The following is a 16,477-nucleotide window of genomic DNA, read 5'->3' as shown; positions in this document are numbered from 1 at the left end:
TTTAAAACATCACAGTAACTGTTGCGACACAGAGGGCAGCAATCTGTGTTTAAAGTAGCAGTGAAGGCAAAACTTAATCGTGTTACAGAATGAGGGAAAACAACCGTTCTAGAGCAGTGATGGAAAGCAAAGAGTAAGGCAAGAAACTGTCCTAGAAGCATAGTAAATAACTGTCCTAAATCAGCAATGGAAAAAGAGTAAGACAAGAAACTGTCCAAACAGCAAGGTGAACAATTGCCCACAAGCAGCAAGGAAAAAAAAAACAGAGGAAAGCAAGAAACTGTCTAAGCAGCACAGTAAATTGTGCTAAATCTGTGAGTGGAAATCACAGGAAGGCAAGAAACTCTCTTTGAGCAGCAAGGTGAACAACTGCTCTCAAGCAATGAAGGGAAAGAACAGGTAGGCAAGAAACTGTTCGAGCAGCAAGGTGAACAACTATCCTCAAGCAGTGAGGGAAAAAAAGGAAGGCAAGAAACTGTTCGAGCAGCAAGGTGAACAACTGTCCTCAAGCAGCAAGGGAAAGAATGGAAGGCAAGAAACTGTTCGAGCAGCAAGGTGAACAACCATCCTCAAGCAGCAAGGGGAAAAAAGAGCATGGCAAGAATGCAAAACAATTGTCCTAGAGCAGGAAAAACAACTCTTCCACAGCAATCGAAAAAACTGTTCAAGAGCTGCAAGGCAAAAGCTGTCCAAGGGCTGCAAGGGAAAAAAACGTCTGTGCTGAAAGGGAAACAACTGTTTCAGAGCGTTGAGAGAAATAGCTGTCCTACAGCAGTGATAGGACATGAGATTTGGAGGTAATAAACATCTTGAAGCAATGATGGGAAGTGTTTGAATGCAAAGACAATTTCATCAAACAGAAATTTTTACACTTAAATAATGATGTCTGACGGACATTGAGATATTTGAAATTGGTACAGAAAAACGTGCAAAGCAAACACATTCTCATACATTCTCATTAAGTGGTGAAAGCAATAAAGCTCCAATGCCTCTGTGGACAGTTTGCCATTAACTGATCATCACTGTGCTATGATAACTAGCTGTGTGGCATGATGGTAACAGTTATGACTAATATTGCAAAGTGACATGGTTTAATGAATATCGGATAATCATCAACCCTGACAAGAGACCGTAGCTGGCTCTTCGAGTAGAATGGCGCTCGTTTTGAACGTCTCTGATCAATGTCCTGGGGACCAGGAAGATGTTATCTTCTGGAGTCTTGACTGTTATGGAGTTACAATCTCAGTACTCATCATTAACTTTGTGACAATTCTTGTTGGTTTGATCATCATCTTTCTGAACAGTGTAGTTATCACAGCAGTTGTTAGAAGAACCAACAGAGATGACACCACAGACATTGTCATAGCCTCGCTGGCATTAGCCGATGTCATCCTAGGGATGTTTGTTATCTATCAAACAGCCTACAATGTTGGGAACTGGCAGGTCTTTGAGGAATGTATGGTTCGATATGGGATTCTACTGGCCGCAAATCTTAGTTCTGTCCTTCACATGGCCTTTCTTACAGTCGACTGTTACATTAAAATTGCCCGCCCCTACCTATATCAACGGATGATGAAAAGAGGTTGGGTGATAACAGTATCATGCATACTATGGTTTCTGTCCCTGATCTGGGGCTGTTTACCTGTTATGGGATGGAATCCTGGAAAGAGTACTGACCAAATGCCTGTTTGTGGTTTCTTCATCATCACAGCTCCAAACTACAGACTGGTCATGTGGTTCTTGTTTATGATTCCACTGCTGAAAAACATTCTAGTTTATAGCCACATTTTTCGTATTGCCCGCAGACATGCCACATCCATAAGTCACCAGATAGGATCAGAAGTATCAAGGAAGACCTGGAGATTCACCAAGACAGTTGTGCTGGTCATTGGCTTTTACTTCCTCTGCTGGACACCTACAGGTATGTCAGTTCTCACCCAGACAAATTGTGTTGCATATCAACAAAGTATTGGTACAGTCATACAAACCCCTCTCTTGTTTGTCATTAAATGTGGTGAATGGTACATTATAGCAGATCTTCAAACTACAGGGGAGTGATCAATAAATTCACCTTGAATTTATTTATTTATTTAATTGGTGTTTTACGCCCTAATGAAGAATATTTGACTTAGGCGATGGCGGCCAGCATTATGGTGGGCACCTTGGAAACTGGGCAGAGGCCACAGGAAAGAGAATTGAGGAAAAGTTGAGGCTGGAATACCAGCATGTTCTGTAGAGAAGAATAATATATTTTCATCAGCTCCAAAAATAAGTACTGGGCTGTATACCTACGTAACACACTGGTATGATAAATTTACGAAGAACCTTCATGAAGACATCACAGTTCATGAGATTAAAATAAAGACCATCAAGCTTGACTCCGGACATAATGGTTGAACATCATTGACAAGTACTTTTTTTGACAGTTGTTGCTATGGGCCGTTTGGCCGTTCCAGTGTTTGAGGTTATATTCATTGGCTGTTGTAGTGATTTATTCAAGGCAAATGGGCCAATCAAAAGCCTAGAATTGTGATAATAAATCTGACACATGACAATGTTCTTGGAGTCCATCAATTAAAACAGACTAATACTTTTCAATGACCTACATATATGAACTTTCAGAGCTTAATACTTCCATTTCTATAAAGAAAAATAAAAAAGCAGATGTTGTGAGATAATAGTAAATGTTTTTGGAACCAAATGAAGTGATTGCCCTGCAGCAAAATGCGATTAACCTGAGAAGTCAGCTCACTATATGGTGACAGCCAGGGCTATTTTTACCATCAAGCATTGCAAACTTCTGAATGCATATTAATTTGCCAGCAACAGATGACCATGCAGAACTGTTCTTAGCAGAAACTCACTCTCCAATTTGGCACAACCGGAAGATGATGAAAGTGACATCTTCTCAGCATACATGTATCTAGGTTTTATTGAATTCATTGTATGCATGAGCTCTACAACTGTCATCATACTGTTTGCTGTGTGTGGCAATGACAACATTCTTTTTCATATCTTAATATTTCTAGGAGCCTGACAGTGGTTAACTTCGCTAATCTACTTGCAGGTGTGTTTTTGCTGATAGAGTATTGTGGATATCTTGACCACATCCACCCATCTGAGAAAGGTTCCCTTATTGTTTACGTCACCATCCTCGGCTACATCAACAGTCTGCTCAACCCCCTGATCTACGCGGTTAAAATCCCCTACATCAAACGGCGCTTTGCAGAGATGTTTGGTAGAGTACTGTGTTGTCGCTGCTTCAGGCAGGTGTCTCCTGAGGACAGCCAAAACACAGTGTGGCAGAATTCTTCCAGCATAAATGTCAGACAGGCAGAGGCCCAAGCAGAGGAAAGCCTACCTAGCAGACCAGCAAAAGTCAAGGCAGAGGAATGCTAAACTAATTAAAGCGATCGTCATCGGTAAACGAGGGAAAACTCCAAACAGAGTAACAGGCAAGCGAGGAAACTACATGTAACAGCTAAGAAAATCCCAAATGGATAAGGATATGTAAACACCATTGTTTCCATCAAAATTACCAGCTACACATAAGTAAAATCAATTTTAATATAAAGGCTTCATCATGAAAACCAATACTAGCTCTGAGATTAACAAGGCTTCATCGACTTTCAATTTGAAGCTCAGAAATCTTGTTTGGGGAAATGGTTCAAACACTAGATCATGTTAGTGATGTCTTGTGTTATAGAATATTGATATCAACAGCCATGCTCCAATAAAGTTAATGGAAGTACTAACCTGACATCAAACTCATTATTATTTCCCCAGAGTGTTGTCAATTGATATGCATACCACATACATCAAACAGTATAGTGCCCTAAAGCCCTGCTGTACATGCACATAATTTTAGCTTGGGAAGAATCTTTTTCTACACAGCTTACAGATAAAGACATTGTGTAGCATTGTAATAGTTTAATAGATACAGATTTGCAGCTGGGCTTGTTTCTCAAGAACTTCTGGACAACATTTCCTGTACCACTGATTTAACATGCTTTTTGAAGATAACTAACCCTAGATCATGGGTTGTGGGTAGAACTGTACATCTCTGGGGTGATAACCAGCATAAACGTCTATGGACTACATAGTATCAAAATTTTATTGGTTTATTCGATAAATGTTTTAATTTGCAGCAAATAAGGACTTCTTCGATAGTCAGATTAATGGTTGAAGAGTACTGGAGTGGCCGGTGTAAACCACTGCCCTTCACCCGGTACCCAACTAATCTCTTGACTTGTAGCCACAGCTGGTGCAGCATAAGCTGGATATGAACATGCCATCTTACTGGTCAAAGACCTGACTGTCTCAGTGGGCCAGCACTTAAAGCATTTATTAGAAGACTTGACTAATCTTTGTTTTACTGATCCTTGACTGACTGAATGAATGCTTGGGGTTTAACATTGAACTTAACAATTTTTCATTCATATGATGACCAGGAGTCATTAGGTGTGTGTACATAAACTGTGTCTTCTTGAGGTCCATGCCACCAAAGTGCTGCTGCCACTGAAGCATCATGCTGAGGACATCAGACATGACACCCTACCCAGTTACATTATACTCACATGGGCCAACAAGTCCTGTTTCATTGCTCTAACCTCTCAGTGCTGAGCGCCTCTTAAGTGAGGCAGCAACAAGTATCATTTTAGTCTTTGGTATGAACTGACCAGGGCTTAATCCTGTGTCTCCCAACATCGAGGCAGACGCTTTAACCATTAGGCCACTGAAGTGGTCACAATTAGGCAATGAGTGTGTTTAAATCTGTGAAGTCTTCCTGCAGCGTCAGCTCTGCCAAGTACCCAGCAAGAGAAGATGACTTCATCTATTTAATGTCATAGCTCTGCCTGTGTTCCTCAAACTTCCACCTACCAGACAGGTGCGATATAAATGAAATATTTCTTGAATACAACCTAAAAGACCACTGATGTAAACAAGTAAACAAATAAAAATTAGAAAGAAAAAGAAAAATAAGGCAAAATGAAACATAATAATGCTCACATTACATGTACTGAGCCACTTTAAAAATACAAGACACTGTTTAAGTTGTAAGTATGGTATGCATTACCGTAGGCATATAGGCAAAACAGTTGTGCAATATGCGAAAATTATACCATCATACAGGGCTATTTTTTAATCAGGCCCAAAAAAAAAAAAATATTCGCATGTAAAATCAGGGGTTTAAGACACTATCTTACATCTTCACTAAATTTAAAATTAAAACTGGAGACATATTTGCCAGTAACATTTTGAAGACGGAAATCCATTGGTTGAGAAGAAGTACATGTGCATGGAACCTTTCTGGAAATTATAAAGAACCTGTCCAAAAAATAGAAATAAAAATGAGGTTGGATTTGTTGAGGATTTGGGTTATCTGTTCTCAGTAGGTTAAACTCTGCTTTTATTGACTGGTTTTGATCATAAAAATTCTTTATGTTGGTCACATTATGTTGTTGTTGTCTTTTTTATAGGCCAGGGTGTTGTGTGACAACCACAATGGTGTCACTATAGCTACAATAATGACATAATAGGTTTAATGATAAGTCACCTTTTCCCCTTCATCAACTAAGTCAATAATATTAAGAGACAAATACACAGTGTTTATAAAAAGTACAAACACTTTGGAAAATTGCTGAAAATCTCCACATTCCGTGTAACATTGATTTCTTTATGTTTTCATTTTTAATAATATGTGACTGAAAGTCTCCCAGCCTCCTAAATGAGAAGGTCTCTCATTCTGTTTATTTCTCTGCCCTCTGACAGTGCTATGGCATATTGATTACTAAAAGTTCATCCCAAATTCAAAGTTCTCACTGATATTCAAATCTGAGAGCTAGTTTTGTCCTTGTTATGCTGGAAACACAAATGACCTTTACACAAGGAAGTGTAATTGTACCTGGCTGTTCACAAAAGAAGGGTGTAATACAGGTATGTAAACATGACCAATAAATTATACATCATGTTCTATGTAAACAAGTATGGTAAAAGGCAAAGGAAAAGACAAAAGAAGTGTTATCAAAGTCTTATCAAACCAGACTTCTACATACATGTGGAAAATTCAGAGAAAGGACTATCAACACAAAATTCTTTGATTATGATAAAGGAGAACAGATATGAATACATCACAGGTAAGTGTCATGCAAACAAGATTCAGTTTAATCTGTTTGTGTATCGTGACTGAACGCAGATCATTATCTCATCCATGCTGACACTGGCAATGGCAGAAAAAAAAAAAAGGAATATTTCTGACACGAACATGTGTTGTATGATAACAAATCATGGCGTTAAATTTCCAAGAACAAAATAACTGTGATCTGTAATGCACATATAAATATCCTACATCCCCCGATCATCAGCATAGTGAGCTGCTATTGACAAGACAAGTTGGTTTAGATGATGAATGAGAAAGCCCAGCCTCTTGAACATCTATTCTGTTACACTTTTACACTTTTATTTGCTACACCATTCCTGTGATCAGGAAAAACAATGAACTAAATGATGTATCGGCTTTTAAAACTGAGTAAATCTGTTGACACTTTGAAACTAAACCAAAATCCATACAAGTCATGATTCAGTGCAAGCCTTTTCAGAGGGAGGAATTGTAAGCCATAATTAAAACACAGATTTGTCATGTAATCTATCTGTATTAGGTAACTCTTGCTAAACATGTTAAACTGGCCTACCTAATCCTTGAACCTTTTCAATTTGATTTTCGGAGACAAAACTACATTGATTGGATTCACCAATTTCAGGGCTAGGCAAACATGTGAAAAGGTTGAAGACTTACAGTAGTCATAGTGTGATTATAGCTATTCTGTCACTGTCACTAGAGTAGAATTACTGTAGGCCCGAACAACCGTATTCCTATACTTGTAGTACATGAGGGTACAGGGAAATTGGCAATCTGGTTAATATCGCAACTACAAAAAGTCACAACAAAAAATTAAAAATGCACTTAAAGAACGTCTAAATAAATTTTTCCCACATGATATCTGGGTCTATAAATTGAACAAAATATAAACGCAACATCTAATATTTTGATAAAATTAACTGCGTTATCAAATTCCTTTCAATACTGTTTTTCAGTGGGACATAAAATGGGCTCTCAGCAATACACTCCCATAACTGATGAAAACAGAAAACTGATGGTAACACCGAGGCAGGTTAGGAAACAGGGGTGGGGTCAGTTTGGGAAACTCTACTCTTCCGTACCAAGTATGTCCGCCGTTTGCCTGCTGCACTGCTACACATCGTCAACGCATAGACCTGATGAGATGGTAAATTGTGAGTTGCAAAATGTTTTCCCACTCCTGTGTGAGTGCCAAAGGTAACTCGATATTACCCAGAACTGGAAGTCGTCAATGAACGCGCCGGTCAAGAACAAAGGCTAGCACTTCCCTAGCCTAGGTTGTTGAAATATATCCTTAGCTGGGTTGATACCTATGGATGGACTGACAGACAGACAGACAAGGATTGCTATATAACAACATACATGCACATGTATATACAAGTATGCGTATAGTTTGAGAGCATAATATCTATGCAATTTCCTTTATGGGGCAGAGGTTACAATCTAAACAATACCAGCATTGACAGATAACTCTGTGCTCAGATGTGCACAATTGTTCATGAATGTGGACTTTTAAAGATGGACCACTGTGCATGATCTTGTCAGTTCACTAGAGCGATACTTTACAAACAGAAACACTGTTCACAGATAATGGCTCAATCATCTAGCCTTACACCAGACATTCTCACAATGCACATAAATGGACTACATTTCATAAACCATTTTATGTGTGAAATCACACAGTCCCCAGTGTCTGGTTCATCAATATTGATGACTGCTACATCCTAACAAATTGGTCACAATTCAAACCTGACTGCCCTTAATGGTAAAGGATCCAAATAACCTGAACATATTAAAAGTTTTTGTTAACACAGCAATTCTATGAAATCAAATATTTAAGCAGTTTTCACTGATCATGACATTAATTGTCACATATGCCAATGGAGAATAACAATCCTCGGTAACAAGTACATATACATAGCTGTGCTGACAGCCTACAGGTATTTATAAGGCTGCCTCCATGTCACATTCATTTACTTAGCTGCCTTTGATCCAAAACTAAAGCGACAGGTAACACGATTATTTACATCAATGACAAGTAGCTCATCTAATAAGGTCAACAGTTCAGTAAATTTTCAGCTCAAAGCTCAAAAGTTAGTTAACATGCATGTATGCCTTTCTCTTTTACATGTAAATCAGGAACGTTTCTAGGGTTGTACGAGTAAAATTTATGTATTCATTTGATTGGTGATTTATGTCGTGATGGAGAATATTTCACCTATATGATGCCATCGGCAGTATCAGGTGGGAGAAAACCAAGTAAAGCCTGGGAGAAACCCATGGTCATCCACATCCATGTTTATTGTTAACAGAAACTTTGCAATGCCTGTCAAAAACATCATAGCACTGAAGAAAAAAGTCCCAACGGTCTTTTGACCACAGAACATGCCTTGAGGAAAAATAGAGTACCCAGTTTAAACCATCAACCTCTGGCAAGTTAAAGACAAACCTTCCCAAGTAAGTCAAGAAAATATTAGGACAAGTGGTCGTCAACAGATGACGGCAGTGAAGACGACACAAACATTGCATTAGTTTAGTAGGGCCACAGCAATTTCTGATATCAACAACATGTACCATGTGTTTTATTCTATAACCCTCAACCATTATGGTATTACATGAAAAGAAGATGATTGAAGACTATATATTTGATGTTAGACTCACCCTTCCCCATGCAAAAACACTTGTCCGATGACATAGACTGAACAGATGAGACTACTTATGAAACAGTTATCATTCTTGCTGACAAAACATTGAGTAGAATGTCACACACCAGGTGATAAACAACAGCTTCTCCTTCCTTAGTGAAGCTTTGACATCACAAAGAGTTTGAACATATGTAGCCAGTTTGTGGCAGATAATTTGCAACTTTGTATTCCATTCCTGGTGAAGACAATGCTGGCTTCATGAAAGAATGAACATATGTACTAACAAGTGTGTGACCCACAACATGTAAACAGCACATGGCAGCAATGTTCATTTCACAGTGAGAAATTTGTCATAGCTGTAACTTAAAAGCAGATTTGTACCTGATGAACATGACACCATTCCAAAGAGTTTACCTATTAAATAAACAGCCACATGCATGATCAATCTGATACTCGTCTGAACTGAAATCAATGACTTAATAGTTTGGTAACCCTCTTGTTTAGAAGCAATGAGTTTGTAAGGTGTGTGTGACGTTGTCGGTTACTCGTTCTTTAGAATATAAATATAGACTGCAAAAATGAGCAACTTTCTTTTGTGCTGCTCTAAATGACTATTAAATCTGTTCCTCTGTCCTTCACACAAAATAACGTCACATAAATGGGGTCTTCCTGTCCGTGTAGATCCCAAAATGAGCGACATTTACAACAAAAGGTAAAACTCTATTATGTACAATTTAAATGGTTCTGGTGACAAAACTGCCATTTGTGCCTCTCTAGGAAGACATTGTACACTGAGAAGATTCAATATATGAACGTGCCATCCATTTTTCATTGGGTAAATATGGGGCTTTCATGTTCTTCATGACTTAATTAGGGTCACCCATAATAACGTCCACTACCTGTGAAGAAATGGCTATGGAATCACATTAGTTTCTTTTGTGTTGCTCTAAATGCCAATAAAATTTGTTCAGAGGTCCTCTGTCGTACACACAAGATCAAGGTGAGATCAACAAAATGGGGCTTTCCTATCTGTAATGACCCCAAAATGACCCAGATATACAGCAAAATGTTAACGTATAATATGTATAATGTAAATAGCTCTGGTGACAAAACTGCCATTTGTGCCACTCTAGAGAGACATTGTGCACTTATGTGAGCAATATATGAGCATTCCATCTAACTTTATTGGGTTGTACACATTTCATAATTATACATATTAGACTAGAATCTTCTGTTGTAAATGTGGGTAATTTTAGGGTCTATAAGAAGACAGGAAGACCAAATTTTATTGCCCTCAACTTCGACAGAAGATCTTTGAAGAGATGTAACAGCTTTTCAGAGTGATACAAAAGACACTAATGTGACTCTGTACCTACTTCTTCAGAGGTATGGATAGGATGACCAGGATGGGCGGCCTTAACTAAGGTTCACAGACAACATGAAAACCCCATATTTATCCAACAAAACTTAGATGGAATGTTCATACACTGAATCTTTTTGGCACACAATATCTTTCACGAGCGGTACAAACAGCAGTTTTGACACCAGAACCAATCAAATTGTCCATATCAGATGTTAATGTTTTACTGTATATCCGTGTCATTTGGGGTCTCTTCAGACAAGAAGAAACCAATTTAGTGACCTGAACTTGAACTGGTGTGCACCACAGAGAACCTTTGAAGAGATTTAATAGCACATTAGAGTGGCACAAAGAAACTAATGTGATTCCAAGTACATTTTTCCAAAGGTATTAATATGATGATCACAAGTGGCCCTAACTGAGTGTCATAAAAAACATAAACACCCCATATTCAGCCAATTAAAACTGGATGGATTGTTCATCTATTCAATGTTTTTGGTACACAATGTACACAATGAGGGGCACAAATGGCGGTTTTGTCACCTGGGCCATTTCCTTTTCAGCCTCCACATTAGATGTTAAAGTTTCCCTGTATATCTGGGTCATTTTGGGGTATTTAGCCAGAAAGGCCCCATTTATTGTCATGAACTCGACTTTGTGTGCACAGCATAGGAAACTAATAGGCATTTCTTCACAGGGGTGAATACGGCGATCAAGATGGGTGACCCTAATTAAGCGTCAAGAGAAAACATGAAGACCCCATATTTACCCACTAAAAATTGAATGGAATGTTCATATATTTGATCTCTGAGAAAATATTGTCTCGGTAGAGCGGCACAATGGCGGTTTAGACACCAGAATCATTTACATTATATGTATTAGAATCGAGTTTTTTGATGTATATGTGGGAGAAATAGACAGGCAGACAGACAAACGTATGTGCGGGCGGGCGAACTTATTGACAGACAGATAAATGGATGGACAAAAGTTGAACAGGGAACAAGCTGAAATCCTTATACCACCCCACAATATGTGTAGAGACGTATAACGAATGTGCTCTGAATAAACAAATATATAACGGTCATCGATGGCCCCGTTCTGGAGCCCAAATTACAATAAGGAACCGGATTAAGTAATCAGTTGTTAACTTCCGCTTCATGGATATTACATGTACAGCAAGATTGTTGGTCAATGCCTCGCTGCTGTGGGATATTACCTTCTGAGCGTAAACGCTTGAACGCATTACTGTTGTACATCATTTTTTGGCAGAATATCATGACCCTTTATTCATCAGTTTATTTCTGTGATAAATCTTTATTCTGATTTGAAATTGGTGTTTTACAGTGAACTCAAGAATATTTCACTTATATGACGATAGCCAGCATTATGAGGGGAAGAAAGTGAGGTATCAGCAGGTTGCCGACAGACCTTACCACGTACAACTGAAGATCACGCCACCATGAACAGTGACTGCATTGGCGAGAGGCTCCAGAGTGACAAGGTTGACCTAGCATGTTTACCACTCCATGAACTGACCAATGAAAACCAAGAATCACTCTATGAGGTATAATAATAATAATCTATATAACCTGAAATGAGTTGACACGTGCACATCAATATCTAATTAGTACAAACTATAACCTGGTGAATGCTCAAGTGTAGTCTTGGTTCTCTCTTCACGGACCAGCAATCATAACTAACCTACCTGAAAAACAACACGCAGGATTTGCAAGTCAACTACATCCATAATTAAATATAATGGCAAAGTGGTGATGACACTTCTCTGGTATGACACTTATCTGGTGTGACTTAAATTCAATGGCAAGATTGCCTCAGGTTAATGTAAGTGGGGTATATACACAAGGAATGAAGAGACAAGACATGATCATGGTAACACAGTACTTATTCATGATGCAGGAATGTACCTTAGTGCTTGAACATTATAGACTCCTTAACATTCCATCTGTTAATTGGTAAATACAGCTGGGTGCTCTATTAGAATTGGTACATATATAGCATTTAGCATCTGTTAACTGGCTTGTATATGACTCTGCATAATAAATGACCATGGTATATGTGGACAAGCTGTTTGTATGGGGATGGAATATACAGAACAAAAGCACACTAAACAGGAATACTGTTATAGGTCTCTAGGTATACACAAGTGGTATGAGCCATCATGTATGGGAAAGCAGCAGGTTAACCCTATTAATAGCATAAAGCTGCCTTTCATAATCAATGTACATCACAAGTTAGAAATTACTACAGGCTTAGTAGGCTTACACTCTGGAAAATCTCTATTTAATTCATTTGTAGCTGTGAACAACTAATATTAACTCATCATCCTTGTTTCACAGAAATATGTCAGTGGAGATACGTGCTAAAAAGTTTTATATATATGTATGAACACAGTGTCATTGACTACACAAGGTTGCAGAACCAGTAGTTGTGGAGGAGGGTGGATATTCCACCTATGAACTCCCTTATCATTTCTAGAGACTGAGCAACCATTTTGACTAACTTCTGACTTTACCCCCAGCCCTTTAAGAATTGATTTCGCTGGCCCCGCTACACACAACTGAATCAAACGAATTCAAGGTGACATTACTATCAATAGTCAGATACTGACACTGCCGCAAACCCATGTCCAATTCTGTAACACAGAATAAAGGTGGTGTAAGTGTGAAAGAAAAATGTTCAAGGATGAGGCCCCTGGGAATTCACCAAATTATACACTTCAGCAACATTCAGTAATTTAATCTAGGGAAGCATAGCCAAGTACACAAAGAGCCCCTTGAATGGTCCCCAGAGAAACCAACCCAACTGTTGACAAAAAAGAATGCAATTGGGAAATGTGCACTTAGAACAGAAGTGATATTTTGACACAGATGTGCAGCTTTGAGTGACAGACGTGAGCAGGTGGCAAAGAGATGATGCCAGACACATGGCAGGACAGATATGTAAGGTGTCTACTTACCATTACTTTACCCACAAACACAAATGATGGTAGCTGTAATAAGCAGGGGTGGATGATCTAGCCATTAACAAATATCTACCTCGAATATGGACTAACATTTAAATTCATCAGTATTAGCATTTTATTGCATGTAAATGTTGATGGAGGTCTGCGTAAAAAAAATTTTAAAAACAGCAGACAAAGTTAGTAAGGGGCAACTTCATTTTAACACATTTTAACACAATTTAAGTAGAAAGCCACAACTAAAGATTACTGTTTTAATTTCTTTACCAACCAAGAGAAATAAAAAGAAAGATCTTTTCATACCTTTACATTAAAGCCATCTACAAAGCTTACATTCATTAGAATCAGACAGTTGTTATATACCATATGGAGTGTTTGTTAGGGATCGTGTAGTATAATATATTATATATAAACAGAGCATAATTAGTAATGCACCTCTTCAGTTTGCTAGAGTATGTTTGTGAAGAAAAAATACAAAAAGTTTATCCTGTTCTACTTCACTGTTTTGTTTTTGTTTCAAACCACAGACTGATTACTTATGAAATATGTTCATTACGAAAGTAAGCATGATATACCAACAATATAAACTACTGAAGAGAGATTACTCTGAAACAAGGATGATAATAATAATAATTCTAGTGGACATTACTTTTTCATCTTTATCTAAAAACAAACTTATTATTGCTGAGCTTCAAATTAGTCATATCACTGACATCATCAGTACTGGTAACATCTTTACAAAATCATTTTCCAACAAAAAAACTGCATCTACTGTTCCATCATCCACTTTTACCTAAAAAATCATGTAGACCTTGACACCAATTGCTGAGGAATTTGATCACATGTGGATTTAATCATTGATAACAAGATACAAGCACAAAAAACTGCACTCTGAGCGAAACACTGCATCACTGATGATGATGCAGTGTTTTGTTAAGTTTTGGGCATTATACATGTACCAGTACGAGGGCTGATGAACACATGCAATTTGTGGGGGTTGGAGTTTAGGTCGTTAGAGTTCCTACCTTTAGCAGAACCGGTCCCCCAACCCTGATGGCCCTTTCAAGGTCACGCATATAGTTAGAATCTGATGCTGACAAGATCTTCAGTTTTTGTCCATCCATCCCTTTAATCCAACTGAAAACATAGAATGAAGAATACATTTAGCTTATTTAAATATTTCACTTTTTCATTTCTATGTTCACCTGCTCAATATAAAGTGTTCTGTAGAAAATTCACATTAACAATGAACAGATGCACATGTGTAGTCGCTGGCAGACAATATGTACCTGCGGAATTCTTGGTTCAAAAGGGCCTTTTTTGAGAGCCACTTTAATACAGTCACTTATAATGCAGTCAGATTGTAAGTTTGCTGAATTCTTAAACATAGCAGTGTACTGACAGGATTCACCATGGCAGAAAAAATATGATTGCTGCAGGATGGTAGGATAATGCTGTCATGCTTTATGCATCACAGCCTTTTCATCCACTGCCCAATATTTGGGATCCTCCAGTGGCCAACTAGAGCTTCAATGGAGTGGCTTTGACTCTATGTTTTGACTCCTGCAACTAGAGGTGACTTTCACAAAATTTCACTCAGATGTCTGGTTGCCACATAACTTGCCGTCAGTGGTGGTTAGATCAATACATCTGTATTTGTAGGATGTGGTCAAGTTTAGGATAGGATAGGCCGACAGTTGGCTCAGGATTAACTCCTACAAAATGTTAGAATTTGGGATCCAACTGAATGCTTAAACAGCTTGGGAATTCACTGGGATATATGCCACAAAAGCAAGTCACAATGTACAGATTTTTGCAGCCCTTACAAAAATTCAGCGGTTTACCCCAGAATATTGGACACTTCTTGAGTTGAGCTTTGAACAACAATTCAATAAATATATAAATAAAGTTTGGCAGTCTTATCTCCATCTGCTTGTATAACCTACTTCTCTGCTTGACCCTGAGGGTCGACGAGGAGGGGCCACTTCCTGCCCTGTTTGATGAAGACTGCATTTTCTGTGGAGTGGGTGTCTTGTGGAAGGCCTTCTGTTTGCCACAGCAGGACCTGGGCAGAACAATGAAAATATGTATCACAATTCAAAATATTAGTTTGTGAGACTAAAATAAGGCAAACTTTCACAAAGTACCAGTAAAAAAATGTAATAGGGAAAAATCATATCCAAAACAGCTGCCATAAAAAAAAAAAAATATTAAATTTACAGAATTGCAAATATTAAGTAAGAATAAATATTATTTTAATTATCTGTGTTTTTAATTCTGCATTTTACTTGTATGTACATCTGTGATGGAATGAGAAATGAACTTCTACCTTGTGACATCACTGTGCTAAGGCAACTGATCTGCGTTAAAGATTGTACTACAGGAAATAGATTGCAACAATATCCTTCTTTTAACACGAAAGAAAGTTTGTTGTTTAGCTGGAAATAGCATGCACAGTATCAAATTTCTGATTTGGGTTGATTTTTGACTGATGTATTTGGCCTAAAACTGAATTTGCCTCAACAGGTGCATTTTTCAAGGAAAATTACCCTACCTTTTAAATAAACTTCATCTTTCAACAAAACTGTCACTATCTGATGAGCAAGTAACATAGTCATGGGCAGGCCTTTAGGTTAAATGCAGTACTTAATGGCTATTAAAATACTCTAATGTGGCCTAAAATCTACGTTACTAGAGACAGTGGTCAGTTTTCGTGACTTTCATCAAGCTGTTATCCACCTGACCCCTAAACTCTCACCTGGTTAGGGTCAGTGCAGCTGTTGATGATGGAGAAGTCTGCCGAGATGGGGATGTCAGTCTGAGAGCACCTGCTGATCCAACTCCTCACCAGCTCTCGTCTGTACCCCAGGGTAAAGGAGCCCAGGTAAGCCACGCCGCTGCTGACACCAAGGTATCTCCGACCATCCCTGCCAGCTTGTCATCCAGCCCGTTCACTGCCTCTGCCCACCGGATCTGATAAAAGCACAGAGATTAATACATGAATCTGAATCTGATGGATACCATGATCACTTCTTATCATATGCATTAATACTTTAATGTAATATATGTGATGACCACAATATTATATCAAATAACATACAGATTAAACTATACCTGATAAACACAAAGATATCACATGAATATTAATACATATAATATGAAACCTCACTCTGATAAACACCTTAATCATAACATTACATCAATACCATACAAGCTGAGAGTAACTGATATTATAAAACATAATAAAAAATCAAAATAATACAAGTTTACTTATGAAAAGTCCTTCCTTTAACTTAAAGCTAATTACCCTCAACCTTTGTATAGTACACAGAAATAAAGCCATGATTCTACAA

At 38.1% G+C, this 16,477-nt stretch overlaps 2 protein-coding genes across 2 annotated transcripts in view; one reads left to right on the top strand and one right to left on the bottom strand.

Moving 5' to 3' along the window:
* LOC135469202 (dynein axonemal heavy chain 6-like) overlaps positions 1-16,477 on the bottom strand; it is a 90,730-nt gene that overhangs the window by 27,403 nt on the left and 46,850 nt on the right. The window contains 4 exon segments of the mRNA XM_064747753.1: positions 14,150-14,261; positions 15,071-15,189; positions 15,883-16,019; positions 16,022-16,097. Of these exon segments, the coding sequence (XP_064603823.1) occupies positions 14,150-14,261; positions 15,071-15,189; positions 15,883-16,019; positions 16,022-16,097 (444 nt within the window).
* LOC135469272 (adenosine receptor A1-like) lies at positions 804-3,703 on the top strand. Its single transcript, XM_064747887.1, has 2 exons — positions 804-2,054; positions 3,030-3,703. Exons 1-2 carry the CDS (start codon positions 1,153-1,155, stop codon positions 3,397-3,399), a joined length of 1,272 nt encoding a protein of 423 aa, XP_064603957.1. The 5' UTR covers positions 804-1,152; the 3' UTR covers positions 3,400-3,703.

This window comes from Liolophura sinensis, chromosome 6 (assembly GCF_032854445.1).
Source record: "Liolophura sinensis isolate JHLJ2023 chromosome 6, CUHK_Ljap_v2, whole genome shotgun sequence".
Lineage (NCBI taxonomy): Eukaryota > Metazoa > Mollusca > Polyplacophora > Chitonida > Chitonidae > Liolophura > Liolophura sinensis.
This window is presented reverse-complemented; position numbering and strand designations above follow the sequence as displayed.

What these genes read in the sequence shown, in the direction of transcription:
- LOC135469272 (XM_064747887.1), top strand. Translation starts at nt 1,153, where the DNA reads ATGGCGCTCGTTTTGAACGTCTCTGATCAATGTCCTGGGGACCAGGAA. An exon ending in GATCTTCAAACTACAGGGGA is followed by an intron (nt 2,055 to 3,029) that starts GTGATCAATAAA and finishes TAATATTTCTAG; the next exon opens with GAGCCTGACAGTGGTTAACT.